This window comes from Coturnix japonica, chromosome Z (genome assembly GCF_054131305.1).
Source record: "Coturnix japonica strain WE chromosome Z, WE-NBRP24, whole genome shotgun sequence".
Classification (NCBI taxonomy): domain Eukaryota; kingdom Metazoa; phylum Chordata; class Aves; order Galliformes; family Phasianidae; genus Coturnix; species Coturnix japonica.
In genome coordinates, this window is record NC_140702.1 from 38,122,739 (window position 1) to 38,141,418 (window position 18,680).

The 18,680-nt window shown below is 47.1% G+C and overlaps 1 protein-coding gene across 2 annotated transcripts in view; it reads left to right on the forward strand.

Moving 5' to 3' along the window:
• Window positions 1–14,732: 14,732 nt before the first annotated feature.
• Window positions 14,733–18,680, forward strand: part of LOC107306232 (guanine nucleotide-binding protein G(q) subunit alpha) — a 118,331-nt gene continuing 114,383 nt past the window's right edge. Inside the window, exons 1-2 of one of the 2 annotated variants that reach the window (XM_085529918.1) lie at window positions 14,733–14,871; window positions 15,203–15,347. In XM_085529918.1, the coding sequence (XP_085386044.1) occupies window positions 15,212–15,347 (136 nt within the window). In that variant the 5' untranslated portion in view covers window positions 14,733–14,871; window positions 15,203–15,211. The remainder of the gene's footprint in view (window positions 14,872–15,202; window positions 15,348–18,680) is intronic. The other variant, XM_015849185.3, reaches the window with a different exon arrangement.

An 18,680-nucleotide genomic window follows, 5' to 3' on the forward strand; every position in this document is an offset into this window, starting at 1 on the left:
ATGCACCAAACCCTTTTCTGACTGTTCTTTGTCTACTAAGTGTTGTACACCACTTGCTTAACATGCAGAGCAGCACTTATTATTTACCACATGAGGAAGAAACTAAGTGCCTAAATATCTAAATCATTTTCAATTGATTTTTTTTTTCTATTGTATTTCAGAAATAATTTCTAATGGCACCAGATGATGCTTCAGATTTGAAAAGCTGCTGTTAACCTTGGTATTCCACTGCATTTTCTTACAGTTTGGTGCTCCTGGAAGAAAGGGCAAAATTTACACAATGGATACGTCCTATTTCCATTTAACCTGTGGATAGGTAAAATCTATGGGAAGAGGTAATATCTCCTGCTAGAACAACAGATACACACATAATTGAAAAAGGTAAGTTCTGAGCTTAGATTCCAAGTTCTGGGAAGTTGCAGATTATACTATTTTAAAGAAAATATAACATAGGTTGTAGCATACGTCAGAATTGTTGGTGGTTCATTCAGTAAAGAAAATGCATAATCTTTAATAAAGATTCAAAAAAGACTGGCACAACTTCACTGCTGTTTGCATTAATTCCTGTCTTACTCATAATTATACATTAGGGCATCCAATTAATAAAGTGATAAACAGTTACAAAGTTAAAATGGAGTTTAAAATGTCTGTGTCTGAAATGAAGAATGCTATGTAGTGTCCTATATTCCATCCCTTTTGAAGGATCAATGTAGGGAGTGTTTTTTACAGCTAGCTGAGAAGGGTCGTAAACACGGTGCAGTTAATCAAGCAGCCATGCCACCTGCAAGGACAGTGAGATCAACAGGATGCCCTGGGATGGTGAGAAACTAACCATGGTTTTGTGAACTCGGCAAGGGAGTAACTTTCAGGATGATAACAACAAGCTGCAAAGATACTCGGGGATGGTATGTAATTGGGAACCAATGATGAGCTCCACTTTTGCAATATGTATGAGCTAATTATCCGTATTATAAAGGTACACGCAGCCAAGGAATAAACGAGAATAGCTGATCATATGTCAATGACAGGTGTGGTCGTCTGCTTTTCTCCCGCCGTTTTGCAACAATTGGTGACCCCGACATGGCCTACCAGGAAGGATCGCAGCGGCGAAGGTGTTCGGATCCTTAAGCAGTGGGGATAGCATGCGCCAGGAAAAGAAGGTGCAGGTGCTCTACGTGACCTTACAGAAGGGCCTAGCTGATACGGGCCGACGACGTCCTTTAAGGCTGCAACAGCGTGCTGACAAATAGGTATGGGAAGGCAAGCGGTTTATGAATTATTTTCTTGCTTTTTTAAGAAAAGGTGTCAGGTATTTTCTTGCTTTTTGAAAAGAAAGTGTCAGGTTAAGGGGACAGACTTGCAAAAGGAACTCCCTGAGTTATTAGCGTATGGGTATGCTAAAGGGTTATTTCAGAATCCGTATTTAGTGCATGATCTTGCTGAGTGGCATAAATTTGGAGATGCAATTTTTCAGGGAATATTAGATGGGGATAAAACAGCTAAAAAATACGGGAAGTGGTGGCGTGTGGTTTATAATGATTTGTTGCTACATCAGGCAGAAAAGGAAGCGGCAGAACAAGCTAGTGCTGTGCAGGGGAGGAATAAGAATTCTAATGAATGGTCAGATTGCCCGGTGTCCCCTGCTTTGTCCACCGTAAAGTTGCCGCCGGCCTCCGAGCCTGCGTTGCCGGCGGCTGCGGAGCCGAGTGCCCCGTCTCCCGGTACGTCTGTATCAGACGAGCCGCCTGCATCGACCATGGCGCTACAGCCGGCCCCCTCGACCCCCCTTTGCAATGAGCCGCTCCCTGGGGCACAGAGTGCCCTGGCGGAGGCCGTCGCGCGGGAGCGGGGGGGGGCTTGGGCTGCGCTGGCGCGGGCTTGTTTAGAGGCGGGAGACGGTGAGGCGTTGGAAGCGGTGCGACAGGCGGTGCTGTCGGTGGGGTATTCGCCTAATGCTGCAGGCGGGACACGGGCTGCTATCAGTGCTTTAGATTGGAAGTTGTTGTCACAATTGCGGTCTACGGTCAGTCAGTTTGGAGTAAAAAGTGAGCCAGCGAGACAGATACTGGATTATATCTGGAGTACTCAGGTTTTGTTGCCATCTGATTGTCGGGCTATAGCTAGGTTGATTTTTTCGCAGCACGAACAATTGCTATTTAATGCTTATTGGGAAGAGATGTGCCAACAGAGCGTTGCGATAGTTAGGCAGCCCGGAGATCCCTTGTATAATGTCACCGTTGAAGAACTTTTAGGGGTGGGTCCTTTCATCCGGACGGAGGCCCAGGCTTTATTAGGACCAGCTAAATGTAGGGAGTCAATGTATCTGGCCAGGCAGGCTATGGATAAGATCAAGGTGCCAGGTGGGCTGCCGTCTTACATGGGAATCCAGCAGGGAAGAAATGAGGATTTTGGAGCGTTTCTAGATAAGGTAGCCGGAGCCATAGAGAAGGCTGGAGTACCAGAGTACATGAGGGAAATAATGCTAAAACATTGTGCACTTCAGAATTGTAATGCTACAGCTCGTGGCATTCTAAGTACTTTGAGGAGTAACTGGACAATAGAGGAGGCGTTAGACAGATTATCGAGTGTGCCCACGGGGGCTCAGGCTTTCATAGTTGAGGCTATTAAAGAGCTAGGGGCAGGATTAAAGGCACAGGCTGAGGCTTCCCAGAATCAAGTGTTAGCAGCTCTTGCACCCTTACAAGCGTCTGCGGTAACCAGTGCAGGCCCAAGCACCTCTTTTAAATGTTTCCGGTGCGGCGTTAAAGGACATTTGCGACGGAATTGCCAAGCTGTCGGTGTGTGGTGCCAGAACTGCCGCTCGGACAACCACAACACCGTCACCTGCCGTCGCCAGGCAAGAAAGAACAGCGGCCGCGCTCCGATACAAGCTGCCGTTCCCAGCCAGCGGCCGCCTGCCCCCCCGCACAAGTCTCTCGCCGCGTTGTCGGTCTCTACGGCGCCCCCGCCCTCTGCTTCGCCCACGTCGTTCTCTGCACCTCGCCGTGCCGCCCCCCCCTCGTCGTGCGCGGCTGCGTCTGTGCAGCCCGTGTATAACGTGGTTAAAGACGCGGATGGACCGAAACCAGAGGATCGTTGTGACCCCGGTCCTGTAGATCCAGAAAGCGAATCGGACGCATTTTCTCTTGATACTTTGTTTGGAGCAGGAATGACAAATTTCCCTACAGCGTACTGTGATGTCTTAGAACAAGGCAGAAAAGAAACAATATTAAGAGATGATGCTGACACGTTGCAAACCTTTCCTAATCAGGTCCCCCATTTGGAATCCCTGCCTTGTGAGGCAGTGAAGGAGCTAAGGGAGTCAGTGAGAACATACGGAGTTCAGTCAGCCTTTACATACAATCTTTTGGTTGCAAACAGTGACAGTTGCACTATGACCCCTCACGATTGGAAAACTGTGTTAAGAATGATCCTCTCTGCTATGCAATACGCTGTGTTTATGATTGAATACCGGCTACATAATTTGACTGATACCTCTTTGCCTCAAATTGGGACACATCCATGTGGCACAGCACCTCTTCAACTGTGTCAGACAAATGTCACTCACGTTCCTGAATTTGGCTGTCTAAAATATGCACATATAACAATAGATACTCATTCTTCTTATGTATTTGCCACAGCACATACAGGTGAACACAGTCATGACACCCGTAAACACTGGTTATCTGCTTCTGCTGCTATGGGAATCCCACATACTACAAAAACAGATAATAGGCCTGCGTATACCTCTAAGGCCACTCGAACTTTCCTCCAAGAAGGGTGTGTTAAACATACTACAGCCATTGCTCATTCTCCCACTGAACAAGCTATCACTGATCACATTTATCAAACATTGAAATCCATTCTTATTATTAAACAAAAAAGGGGGAATATGGGAGACACATTACAAGAAATATTATGCAAGGTTTTGCTTGTTTTGCTTGTGCTGAATTTTTTGAAAATATTATGTAAGGTTTTGCTTGTTTTGCTTGTGCTGAAGTTTGTGAATCGTGTTCATACAGATACAGCTTATGTGGATCGTCATTTTGAGGCTTCCCCAGTGCAAAAGGAACAGCCTATGGTTAATGTTTGGAATATGGCCACAGGACTTTGGGACTGTTCCCTACCACTGACAATTTGGGGTCGTGAATATGCCCGTATTTCCACAGGGACTGGCCCTATGTGGGTTCCAGCATGATATCTTCGGTCTCATCTGAAGGCAGAAAATAGCATCCAGCCTTTATAGTAATTGTAATTGTGTGTTTCTTACTTAGTGGTATTGCTTTGTAACTTGCTGTGTTATAGATAATATTAGTAATAGTCTGACATAGTGTGTGATAGTGATAGAACTAGAGGGAATGGTTTTAAGCTGCATCAGGGGAGATTCAGGCTGGACATTAGGAAGTATTACTTCTCAGAAAGGGTAGTCAGGCATTGGAATGCACTGCCCAGGGAGGTGGTGAAGTCACCGACCATGGGAGTGTTCAAGAAACGCTTGGATGTGGCACTGAGGAATATGATTTAGCCAGGAAGTATTGGTAATGGTTGGACTAGATGATCTTCTAGGTCTTTTCCAACCTTGATAATACGGTGATTCTGTGATTCTGTGATTTTCTGTTTTACCAATGCAGTCTCAAGATTTACAGTTTAAAGCATTAGCTAGGATGTTGTGTGCTTCTTCTATTTTAGTAATAGATCAGATGTGTATTAAACAGGATTTGATCTAATTAATGCTAGAATCTACAAGAATAGCTCTTTTAATGTTTTAGTACTGTTTGGTTATGATGTTATTAGCTTATTAGTTAGCTTTTCTTAATTTGCTAAGACAAAACCTGGAAAGGAATCCCAGGCAGAGATGACCCTGTATCATAGAACGGATACCTCTTTTACATCCAATTAATTGGGATCTGAAAATATAACCATGCATCATTTTAGACAAAAGTGCACGCTAATAGAACTAAATTTGATAGTTTATTTTGTTCTCCAAGCAGGTGTTCCACTTGGGCTCTGTATCACGCACTGGCCATGCGGATATGGTGTACAACTGGAAGAAATCCTTCAGACCCTGAATGCAGGAGAGAATCTGTGATGGGTGAGAGAGGAAACGTGCACCTTGAAGCAGGGGACGCCCTGCTGGCACTACCTGTCACATCCACCACCAACATGGCTTGCTGTTTCTCAAGGGTCAATAAGTATTAATGCCCCTAGTGATACTCTAGTACATTTGTCCTCTAAAATTGGTTCTATTGGACATGTTATTCCATTAAATTGTGCGATCATTAATCAATTATTAGCCCGGATAACTCAGTTGGTAGAGCATGGTTATAAGCATCCTAAAAGCATTTATTGCACAAATTTTAGTGGTCATTAAAATCAATATATTAGAGTATATGAAAATTGAAGACTTTTCCTGATCAGTTACAGATTAACACAATGGGACCCTCACGGATTTATTTTCAGGTTGCAGAAACTTAGGTTGCAGTACAAACATGTTTGTTCTTTTTAGTGGATTTAATAGTAATGTTGTTATGTTGTATTTGACTTGTCTCTTTTTCACTTTTAGAGTATTGTCAATCGAGGCCTTGATTGAGTTATAATAGTTATGTTATTAATTTAAGTAGTGTTGCTATTCTATAGGCAGTATTGTAAGAAGAATTCTACAGAGCGTCAGTCATGGATCCAGATGAGAAGTTCACAGAACAGCAGCTATGAAGCAGGATAAAACTACATGAGAACTGACTGAACAAATGAACTGAACTGCTTGTTAAATATGATTAATCGGTCGTTAAATCAAACCGTTTTTCATCCTAAAAGAAAACGGGGGAAATGTAGGGAGTGTTTTTTACAGCTAGCTGAGAAGGGTCGTAAACACGGTGCAGTTAATCAAGCAGCCATGCCACCTGCAAGGACAGTGAGATCAACAGGATGCCCTGGGATGGTGAGAAACTAACCATGGTTTTGTGAACTCGGCAAGGGAGTAACTTTCAGGATGATAACAACAAGCTGCAAAGATACTCGGGGATGGTATGTAATTGGGAACCAATGATGAGCTCCACTTTTGCAATATGTATGAGCTAATTATCCGTATTATAAAGGTACACGCAGCCAAGGAATAAACGAGAATAGCTGATCATATGTCAATGACAGGTGTGGTCGTCTGCTTTTCTCCCGCCGTTTTGCAACAGATCAAAATGTGAATTATCTTTGTGTGTTATTTTGGTAAGACGTTTTGTTCCTGCTCTCACATTTCTCTGACCCATTGCTTGGTTTACTTCTTAAAACAAACAAACAAACAAAAAGCCCCACTCCAGAATTTAGTCATGATGCACAAAATCTCAAATTAAAATAGTTGCTATGCATGGCAGAACACACTTAGGGTAATTTTCCCCCATGCTTAGGCCTTTTTTCCAAGTGCCAGCTCATTTGAGGTCATTAAAAATAGAACGTTTGACTCGAGAACATCAGGAAGCAAGGGGGAGGACAACCACTCATAAGTACCTGAAATAGGTTAATAGCGATATTGTCACTTCTGAACAAATAATGAAGGGTGGCATTTCTTACAGACACTGAATTCATTCTTATAGTAGGGCCAGTGCTTTTCCAAAGCAAACTGCAAAGCACAACACAAATGCTTTGCAATGAACTTTTGAACTACATTTTAATGGGGAATGTTAAAGGCCGCTGCTCTGATGCATTTCGGTTTCTGCAGGATATTTCTTCCAAGGAAAAACACTGCTTTTTCACACACAGTGTAAAAAACAACATAAGGACCCAAATGCTGTTTTTCAGTGTATCTACAGGGCTTCTGGTGGCAGTTTCAGCTTTTCATCTGTATGCTGGGTTAAAAATGAGCCCTAAGTAAGTATGTGCAAGATTTAACCCTCACCAAACATCCAGGAAAAGAAAGTAAGGCTCTCTAGGCAGGAAAACATGCAAATGTATTCACATAATATTTTGTACCTCTGGAAAAAAAAGGTGATCAAACAGGATATCCTGCCCAGTTCCCACCTAGAGCTTCTGGAGGAGTAAAAACTCTTATCTGGCCCTGAATGCAAGATCTTCTTCAAAGGGGTTGTCTTTTTGCTGACAACACATGTAGAAACAACAGTGTTACTGGTGTGAGGCTGCCAGTTTCCTTCTGACATCTGTGCACATGTATTTGCTGTGACTTAAACCTGGGCTTGTTTATTTTGGAGAAGGCCTTCTAGTACATAAAGGGAGCTTATAAACAGGAAAGGGACTGACTTTTTACATAGGCAGACAGTGACAAGGGACAATAGGAGGATGGTTTTAATGAAAAAAAAAAAAAAAAAGGGGGGGGGGGGGGGAAATTTAGTTCCATCCCTGGAGGTGTCCAGGGCCAGGCTGGATGGGGTCCTGGGCAGCCTGAGCTGCTGGGTGGCAGCCCTGCGTACAGCACAGAGCAGAACTAGATAATCTTTAAGGTCCTTTCCAAATTACTCCATTCTGTGGTGTTGTGTAAATGGAACAAGCTTAATTGTACGCATGTATAAACGTGACATGCTGTCTTTTCACAGGGAACTTGGAAAATTCTCAAATGTTACAGTATAATTGCTCACATACATTATGCTATAAAGAAAAAAGAAAAATAATGCCAGAATGTGCTTGGAAAAAGAAGTTAAATATCCTATCTCCTCTGTGAGTGGCACGTTAACAGAAACTGAAAAACTGCATTTCTTCTTTTTTTTTTTTTTTTTCAAAAAGAATTTATATATATTTCACCAAACTTTAAAAATATATACATATAAAATAAAAAAAAAAAAAAACAGAATTTGTATTTATCTTTGTGGACCCATCAGGACAGTCCAGCTTTTCTGGCTAATTGTAAATGGTACAACAGTGGGGAGGGGGCATGATGCTTTTCCTGTGTAAATCTCATATAATATTGAGTCATTTCTTAGAATAAGCAGGTACGAATGGCAAAATGTTCCCAGCATACATATAAGGAGTCTGAACATACAATGCAATCCAAAACATAGTTAGAATTTTCTGTGTCTCCAACCTAAAGTTTAATCACAAATTCTGAAAATGCCTCATATTTTCATTGAGAAATAGATGCATTAAACATTTTGGAGTAAAATAAAAAATCACCTTTTTGAACATCTTTAAACATATCAGCACCAAAATAAAAGCAAGGTGTCATATTATTTTTGTTAGTTGCCATCCTGAAAATATAACTGGCTTAGGAAGCAGACTAATGGAAGTACAGAAACCCAAGAGTATGCTTTATTATTATACCCATTCTGAGGTAATAAATTTGCATTTCAAATAATGTGTATATAAAATACCTTGCCATTCAATGCCCTCTATATGTCCAAGGCAGCATTTTCAGTGTTCAAAAGCCTCCTTTCTCTCTCTCTCTCTTCATATAGATGAAATGAGTCCTGTTGTCCTTTTCCCCACCAATGACTTTCTGTATTTCCCTCCAATACTATACATTCACTTGTCTTCTTCCTTGAGAGAACATGACCTAAATTCAGTGTTAGGTGCCAAGGGAATTTTAGTAATATACAGCAGGCACTGCATTGCCATAATTGGCAGCACATCTCAGGTACAAGAATCTTCACACCAGATTGGCCAAGGCAACATTTAACTGGCTGTCTCTGCGACAAACCAAGTTTCACAACACATCTGCATTTTTACTTCAGTACCCGATGGAGTGTCTCAGTTCCTGCAGGAGTTCTAAATGGATGTCAATTATCTGCTTTCTGCTAACTCAGCCTTTCCCACCATTTAAAAAATACTTGCAGAAAACATGCTTTTTTCAAGTGATTGTGATGGTTTTATGCAAGACTTCAAAAACATCTATTTTTCTTAGTAATACAAGATCTTCTGGTAGATTCACATGAGGAGATAGTAAAACACCTTCACTGTTACTGCACTTCCATTTAGAAAAAGACCTCAATTAGTCATTGCCTCAAGATCCTTCTCTACAGTCACTTTAAAACAAAACGAGCTGGAAATAGTCTCCTGATGGACACCTACTATCATCTCATAAAATTATGTATAACAATAACTATCTCCCACCCAAAAGTACAACTGACCAGGTTATAATTTTTATCCTCCTGTAGCTGAGTGGTCAATTACATCCACATATCATTTAATTTTAATGCTGAATTTTCTCTATTTTTGTTATTTTGTTTTTATCTACTATGTTTGTTTGTATTTAAGTCGACCAACTGAAAACGTGTGTGTAAATAGGAAAGAACTAAAAAGTCTTGTTCCTCAGTGTCTTTCACTGATGGCACACTCACTTTTATTTGTGGCGCTGATACCTGAATCTGTAGTGACCATGTGTGGTGTATGCTGGAACCGCACCCAGAATACCCAGTTATTATTTATTCTGCTACTGACCTGTTAAGGCAGAACAATATAGTAATGTTTTCTCTTCTGTTGTTGTGATGGGGATCACTTTGTACTTATGGTTACATAAAATGTATTACGTGCTATGCATACTCATGTTCTAATGAAGTATGGGATCAGGATTAACCCTCATTGGATACATCACAGAATCACTAAATGGTTTAGGTTGGAAGGGACTTCTGGAAATCACCAGCAGCAAATGGATGATGGAAGGAAAACTGAGTTAATACTTTCCACTGAAATACACAAAGAGCTGTGTCTGTTTAGGTGCTTTGTAACTCATTTCTCACTGTCTAGTGACACAGAAAGAAATAAGGTAGAATGACCAGCTTGGTCTAGTGGCTAGAATGTTTTTGAGGATGTAGGACCAAATATCCAATCAACAAAGGAGAGGACACACACAATTACACTGTGGATGTTAAATGTCTTAAATGGAACTGATTTGGATGGAACCAGGGTCTGATGCTATGTCTGGTGATGGAAAACAGTGTAATTCCATTGAAGATGATGGAGGTAAAGTACTGAAAATGTTGAATGAAATCAGATAGCATGTATCTGATAGCTGGCCAACAGGGAAAGAGTAGATTTTAAGGGTAGGAAAAAATGCTTGAGGCCTGAGATAAGTAATCCAAAAATCTCATGTCATTAACACTTGCAAATCAGTGCAGCAAAGCACTGGGTGTCTCACTAACTCAAAAAACAAAATAAAACAAAAAACGAGATATCAGCGCTGTATGTTACCAGTATGACCGACTGTCACCAATGATCACTGATGGTAATGCTGAACACTTAATCACCTTTCTTCAATGAATTGCTTTGGTAGGGTGACATGTGATAGTACCCTACCCATCCTACAACATTGTGTCATTTTAAGTGTTATTCTTTCAGCACTGCTCCACCAGGCCTGTGCAGTCTGTGTGGAACGCATCAGCAGATATATCCAGGAGGTGACTGCCTAAGAAAGGCTGGTCCTTACCACCCTTGGCTTTTTCCCGTTCTCGGTTCCAAAAGACTCAAATAGCAAAATAACTTGGGGACATATGCAGTGTCACGCTTGGCTGAGGAGTTAAATCAGCTGGTGAGGACCAGGGTCCATAGAATAGAAGGCAAGGGTGGTGTGGTGCAGAGCAGGGCAGGGCAGGGAATCGCACGGTGATGGAGTGCATTAGTGTCCCTCTCCTTCTGTCCCACTCGCTCGCAGTGCGAGCAGCAGACTCGCTACAGCCATCTGGCCCCCGGAGCCCCCCGCACTGCGGACCCCTCAGCACTGGCCCGCTGCCCACGGCCTCAGCGCCGAGCAGGGCGCTCTGCGTGCCTGCGGTTGCCATGGCACCTTCCCGCTCGTCTGCCTCGGCTCACCCTCCCCCGCCATGGAAGAATAAGAGACCGTAACCTGACCGGAGCCGAGGCTCGCACAGACATCAAAGAGACACACCATGCCGTATTGTGACCTCTTATGGAGGATTTGCTCTCGACCCAAAGAGCAGTCTCTGCATAGCGCCGGCATGGCACACCACGTCCAGCTGCGCTCCGTTTCGCGGTCAGGACAGGCACAGCGCCCTGAGGGCGACCGACAGCTCACGGGGAGCCGGTCCCGACGCGACCCCACGGAGAAACGACGGTCGCTGCGCTCGGGGCTGTAAGCGAAGGGCAACGGCACCACCACGGCCCTCGCCTGCGGGACGGCAGGGAGAGCCGCCACTTCCGCTGCAGCGCAGGAAGATGCAGAAAGCGGCTGAGCGCCCGGCTCCGCGCCCCGCGTTCCTCAGAGCCCCGGGCAGGGCGCTGCGCGGGAACGGGCGGGGCGGCGCGCCTTGTCGCCAGCAGGGGGCGCCGCGGCTGCGCCCCAGGGACTCCCGCTGCGTCAGCCGGGGTCACGGCGCCGGAGTGGGACGGGGCTGCGGAACCTGGAGGGCCCGCTCTGTTAATACCTGAAAACAGCTGTGTGTACAGCCGAGCTGTACAGGAGAACGGGTGTCTGCTACTTAAGGTTGCAAAGGAAAGGGCACAAAAGGCGCTGAGCCCCATGACCACGTGCTGTGCGATGCTGCGACATGCGGGGTGTGCACAGCAGCGTCCCTCGGGTGGTGGGGAACAAAGTCAGGAGTCAGACAGCCTCTGGGGAATGATAAAAGGTTGCACAGCTTTTGCACTTCTGCAGAACTAAGTCACCAGTAAGGACTTCTTAATATGCACATAAGTACAAGGAGATACTGGAACAGGCTGCCCAGGGAGGTGGTGGAATCTCCTTCTCTGGAGATATTTAAGACCCGCCTGGAGGCCTACTTGTGTGAAGTGGTGTAGGGAGCCTGCTTTGGCAGGGGGGTTGGATTCGATGATCTCTAGAGGTCCCTTCCAACCCCTACAGTTCTGTGATTCTGTGAGATAAACTGCACAAATGTACTTCACGTAAATTAAATGAACAGATGCTTTCTTATGCCCCACTCTGGTCACCAGGCTGACCATCAGGACTAAGGCAGACACCTGTTACCTGAAAATGGGTAAGCACTGGGAAAGGTGGGGAAGGTGAGCTGAGAAAACAAGGCACACAGGAACAGATTGACTGTTTCAGCTGAACATCACGGCAGATGTTGGATGTCACCTACAGAGAACTAGCAGGTACTGTTTGTTTGTGTTTATTTTCTAGCAAACAAAGAAGCAAGAAAGAAAGCTACAAGGGCAACAGATCAGGAAGGTATCCCGGAAGGGCAGTTTGCCCTGTGCAGATGCTGATGGCCTCTAAATTAATGGCAAGTGCTCAGAAACAAGGCTGGGATGTACTTGTGGATGGCGCTGTGAAAACATCTGGATGCTCTATGGCAACAACAAGCACCCGCAAGGTGCTCCATCACTTAGGACGGGATGCTGCCGGGATGCTGCCACTGCACGTGATGTGTTGCAGGAGCTGTGGGCTCAGGCACTGCTGGGTTCTGTCAGAAAATCACAGAGAGGACGCCTCATGCAGAGTGGACAGAAAGTGACAAGAAATATCCTTGCACCTATTCAAGTCTTCAATATAGAGATGTAAGGAGAGATGCAGAGTTGATACAATGGTTGGTGGTTCCCCAACTTCTGTTGGCTTCTGAGCAAGAGCACTGAGCGCTCAGTGTGCTTAATGCTGTGCTCTACTCCCATTGTCTGCCTCACTTTTAATTTCCTGTGGCAGCATGCAGCACTAAAACGTCTCACAGGCAATGGGTTGCTATGAGCCGTGAGCTGGAGATGGCTTGCATAGAGCACTATGAAATTATTAATGTTATGGGGAAGGCTTATCAGGAAGTATCTCCGCAGGATTAGGTGGCAGTATGGATGGTATCTATGCATCATAATTACCTGTACGGGTAATAACGGCATCTGTCATTTACTCATAATTCCTATTAAGATAAAATATTTATAAAGGGTGTTTCATGTTTCAAAACAAATGCCGACCATTATGGAGATGAGGGCTGGAGAGAAACTTCCTCATGGGTTTATTATCATGTAATTGTGCATAATGGGGGTTCTTCTGCTTTCCACTAAGACAGCACGGGGCAGAGCAGCGCTCAATGGCTTCTCTGCTGGTGCTGGAGCCAGGCAAGAAAGCACTCCCATTAGCAACCTGAATGCACTTATCCAGCAGAGATTAAAATCCAACGATGTCAGTGGGAGCAGTACATACAGATTACATTTGTGCCCCCCTGGGTGTCTTTTCTCATTAAAAATGCAGAATTAAATGACAGTTTTGCATGTGAGGTACACAGAGCACTGTGCATAGAAGAGAGTTGGTTAAGAAAGTTGAGTCAGACTTTGTCTTCCACGGATGCTACAGCATTGCCTGATGACTGCAGTGCCCTTGGGCCAATGGATGAAAGGTTCACCCGCAGGTCACAAACTCACTGACCCATTCACTCAGATCCTTGATGCAGCCCTGGTGCAGACATTGCTCACTGCTGAGCCGAATGTTGTGTGCCATGTTCTAGGCACAGCACTGTCATACATACAGAACGTCTCCTGCTGCCTGCTCTCGGGCTGTAGGTCTGGCCTTTAGAAACAGGCTTTGATACGTTTAGAATTAATTTTACAAAGAATTCCTTCCCCTTTGGTCTCCTGTTAACATAATTATTATTATTTTCAATGTGAGTCCTATCTAAAATTCAATTTCTAAAAACCTTCGCTCAATTTAATATTGAGGCATTAACCTGGAGACACCGGATAGACTGACAAATACATTGCTATACTTACGTACACAAAGGTTTTATAATAGAAATGATGTTTCTCTACTGAAGTATCATTTCTGATTAATAACCGAGACATATTGATTTGGAGGGATAAAGAAATGCAATTATAAAACCTTTCTGACTTGCACTGACCGTTCTTATACATCGGACACAAAACCCTACCTGGAGCTAGGTAGGGAACGTTCATTTTCTAAAGCAACGACAACAACGTTTTGTGCCCACAAAATTAATTGACTGCACGACGGGGCTGATTGCGCTCTCCGTTTCAGCCCCCACAGCGTCCCGCTCTACGCCTGCACTGCCAGTCCGTGCGCGAAGTGTTCGGGACGCACCCGCGGACCCACGGCCGCGGTCGCCGGGGTTGGGGTGCAAAGGGCACGGCGCGGGGAGGGTGGGGAAGGCCGCACAGCCGGCTCGGAGCAGGCACGGCGCTGCGGCGGACAGCGCGCGGTGCGTCGCGCCGAGGGGGGCCGAGGGCCGATAGTGGGGTTCTGGTGCGGACGTCCCCGGGCTGGACGGGCGGTGCGCGGTGCCGTCGTTGTGCGGCTCTCCTTGCCGCAGCACGGCATCCACCCGCACCTTCGCGTTTCCTTGTGAAGGTGGAGAGGTGTCTTCCCCCCTCCTTTTTCCTTCCCAGGAATTTATGCGTTTCCCCTCTCCCGCGAGCCGCAGCCGCGGAGGAGGATGGAGAAGCGCGGTGGAAATGTTCGTGGGCGCCCAGCACAAGGGCGGCGGGGCCCCGCGCGGCAGCACCGGGAGGAACCGCGCATCCCCGCAGAAAGGGCCGGAGGGGCCGCCTATCCCTGCGGCCGCTGGGCGACAACAGTCGCCTTCCTCTAGCCCCTTTCTCTTTACCCTCTCCTCCTCCACCTCCGCCACCGCCAATGCCGCGGGGGCGCTCGGGGGGGCAACGGGCAACGACCGGGCTGCCGGGCACTCCCGGCCACTCGCCCCCGACGTGGGGCAGCGGGAGGGGGAGCGCGGGAGCGGCGCTCCGCCATATTCCTGTCTCACCACGCCCGCGTAGCCGAGCCATTGAAAAGCCGGGCGAGCCCGGCCCCCGCTGCCTCCTCTTCCTCTCCGCCGGGTTCTGTCCGCCCGCCCCCTCTCCCGTCTTCCCTGTCAGGGTCGAGCCGTGCCGCGGTAGCTCAACGGCAGCGGCTGTCCCCGCCAGAGGGGCGGGCGAGGAAGCTCCCTCGCCGGGCGCAGCCGAGGTCGCTGGGCTCCGACTCCAGGGCGAGGGCAGCGGCCGGGCGATGCCCGCGCGTAGGTTCGGCGGGCTCTAGCGCTCGACAGCGGGCGGGGTGCGCGCTGCGGGCGGCGGGGGCGGCGGCCGCCGCCGGGGAGTTCGGGGTTCGGCCGGGGAGCGCCGCTGCCGCCGCGGTGGAGGCGTCCGCGCTGTGCGGTGCATGATTGAGAGGAGAGGAGGGGTTGGGAGCGGCGGGGATCCGAGCCGCCCTGCCTCTTTCTTCGCCCGCGTGCGGCATCGAGGCGGTCCCCGCGCCTGCCCTGCGGTGCGCGGTGCGGGCTCCGGCCGGTGCGGGTGTGCGAGAGAGTGAGTGCGTGCGATTTTAGGGGGGTGGGGGCTGTGTTTGAACCAGTTAGGAAGAATGACTCTGGAGTCCATCATGGCGTGCTGCCTGAGCGAGGAAGCCAAGGAAGCCCGGCGGATCAACGACGAGATCGAGCGGCAGCTGCGCCGCGACAAGCGGGACGCGCGCCGGGAGCTGAAGCTGCTGCTGCTGGGTGAGTGCGGCTCGGCGCCGGCAGGCCCGGCCCGGCCCCGCGCGGCTCGGCGCGGCACGGTGCGGGCCGTTCCCGTCTGCCTCCGGGGAGCGCGCCAGGGTCCCTGCGGTCGGGCCTGAGGCAGCGGCGGGGCCGGCCCGGCTCGCCCGGGCTCTCGGCTAGTCGGCCGCGGCCGTCAGAGAGCCGCCGGCCCTGCCCCCGCCGCCGCGGGGCGTGGGTGCCCGCCGTGGTAGGCTCGGTGCGGGAGGGAAGCGGCCTCCAACATGGAGCTGAGAGCGAGGGACGGGAGGGGCGAGCGTCGGGGTGATGGGGGCTCGGGGGAAACTGCCCTGCCCTGTTCCGCGGCTGTTAGCTCGCTTGGCGCATTTTTATTTGTTGTGATTTTTATTTAATGAGGTAAACTGGGATAAGGGGCTGTGCTGGGCTTGTAGAGCGACGTTACGAACGGAAGAGAAACGACGAAGGCCAGCGTGCGGGCAAGGAGCTGATAGCAACCTGAGGCGTGCCGAGGATGACAGGATCCTGTAGTACTTTCGGAGCCCACCCACCCATCAGGAAAGAAAATCCTCGGCATTGTATGTCTCTCATTAGAACGGAGGCGGTTGTTTTGGAGCTCCAAGTATGCAGCAGCGATACTTATCTAGTAGGAATTTGGCTCCTGTTAAAATGAGCCTTTTAAATTAATGTGTTTATCCACGTCCTGTACTGTGGCTGTGCAGTTGCTGCCCGTGGCTTGCAGTGGCTGCCATGTGCCCTCCCCAGTGCCTCTGAGTTTTAAGGGAGGGCTGCTCTCATGGCCTGTATGTGGGGCAGGGAACAGGACAGAGAGGTTAGGCAGTGCTTCCCCGTGCAAGTGCTGTTTGTTGCTCTGTGGGATTCACTGTGTCCTCTGACATGGAGGAAGGCTTGGGGCTCCTCAACTGATAGGGACATTGGTGGAGGTGGCGCTTGCAGTAATGGCGTTCTGTCTTGTTTCTGGCCTGGTTCTGCCTGGTGACTGTTGTGGCTGTTTGGGAGTTCACAATAAAGATGAACTAGAGTAGATACCATCCATACGGTTGGACAAATGCGAGCTTAAGTACAGTTAGAGAATGATGCACGCTCACTTCAGCGGAGACAGCTGGCATACCAGGCATGTTAACTCAGGTCCAAACTTTTTAAGTGTTTCCATGTTTTTTGTTGCAGTGAAGTCAGAGTTTTCTCCCAAGCTTTCAAAACTGCAAAATATGTATTGACACCAATAAACTGCCCAGAGAGCCCACCTACCCAGTGCCACTGGCTGTATGCAGACCAAGGGCAGACAAGGAGCTCTCTGGGCGGCTGCTGGTGTGTCTTGCTGGGCTGCTTGCAGGAAAGCTTTCTGCTGATGTTGTTGTATTGTAGAGCCACAGAATGGCTGAGGTTGGAAGGGACCATAAAATTCCAATTCTGCTGTGTGCAGGGCTGCCATCCACCAACTCAGGCTGTCCAGGGCCCCATCCAGCTGGGCCTTGAACGCCTTCAGGGATGGGGCATCCACAGCTGCTCTGAGCAGCCTCTGCTAGTGCCTTGCCATGTCTAAACTAAATCTTCCCTTTTTTAGTTTAATGCCATTCCTTTCTGTCCTGTTCTTATCTGCCTGTGTAAAGAACTGGCCTCCCTCCTGTTTATAAGCTCCCTTCAAGTGCTGGATGGCTGCAGTGATGTCTTCCTGAAGCTTTCTCCAGGCTGAACATGCCCAGCTCCCTCAGCCTTTCTTTGTAGAGGAGGTGGTGTAAGCCACCTCTTCTGGTGTTCTGATGTGCCAGGGGAGATGTAAGCAAGAGGTGCTAGAGACCAGGATGTGTGGGTTCAGTGCCCCTCTGGGCAGCATGGCTGGCTGTCTTTGGGTAACAAAACTGGAGCAGACATTGTTACTGTGTGCACATTTATGGTTTTTCTGTGTCACGCTGTTGTGCTGGGCTGAAAGTGTGTATGCCTGTGCAGCTGTGTGGATTAACACTTAATGATCTCATCTCGTGAAATGTAGATAGTGGTGAACCACTGTTGAAGTCGTGGCATTGGGTAGAGGTTCAAGCTTCAATTTATAATATATAATAAAATAATAATAATTTTATTGTATAATAAAATAATAATTATATAATACATTTTTATATATTATATAAGATAATATATATATATAATAATTTTGAGGAGAAGTTTTCTGAATAGTGGTTTATTTTAGATGCATGACAGGACTCTTTCTGGTTACTCTCACCGCTTCCCCAGCATCAGCAGTGCTTGGTTGGTGAGGATGTGGTGTCTGTGTGGGTCGTTCATAGGAGAGCAAGAGAGATAGATGTTTTAAAAGTAGAAAGTATTTATTAAAAATGGTGAGACTGGAAGCATGGCAAATGTCTGAAATTAAAGTTGCGTTATGAGACAGTAGAGTTCTTGCTAATTTAAAATTAAAAGATGTCTTTTGTCCTCAAAACTGAAAGGACTAGTGTGCTAATATTGCTTAGTTTTGTTATATTTAAATGTACGCAAATGTATGTTTAAGTAGTTCCAATGTCTGGGTCCCTCTGTGTGGTGTGGGAGTGAGAAGCCTAAGTGGGTTAAAGGCTTTTGAAAATGAGACCGAGGTGTATCCCCTGGCGCGAAGGAGAGAGCTAGCACAGCTTACACTGAGCCGTGCTAATTGGCCATGCATGTTCTTCTTCACTTGCAACAATCCCGTGCTAAAGCTATTAACCTGAAAGGCTTTAAGGCACGGATAAGCAGATCTGTGCTGGATTTTTACTTCCACATTTGAAAATTAGATGTATGTACAGTGTGTGGGGGGAAAATGGCATTTTTGGATCAGAAGACAAGTTTTGGGTTTTTGGTGTTCGCCACACATTATGCCCACCCCCACCTCACACCACTGCCATTGCAGTGCTTCCCTGCAAAGTGAATTAGTTTTCTCCTTTCTCTCCTGGTTGTGCATGTTACCATTACCAAGTGACACACACACACAGTGCCAGGTGCACCCTGCGTGTGTATTAGTACTGATATCTTTTTTTCTTTTCGTAGGGTCACAGTTCCGTACGCTAAGTCATTTCTGGAAAACTTTCAGTGCATGTTAAGATTATTCCTAAGTGTTAGTTTAAAAATAAACATTCTCTGCAATTATACATTTAAATACCATGTTTAGGTACATCTTTGCTTCATTTTTGGGACACATGGGAACAGGAGAAAAGTGGTGAGTTTTTTGTTTTTTACTGTTGTGATTCTAAAGAGCCAGAACTTAAAACATACACTGAAGAGTGCTACAAAGACATCGTAGTAGTTCTTTTAGCAGAACTTGGCTGTAACGTTTAAGGCTCTTTGGAA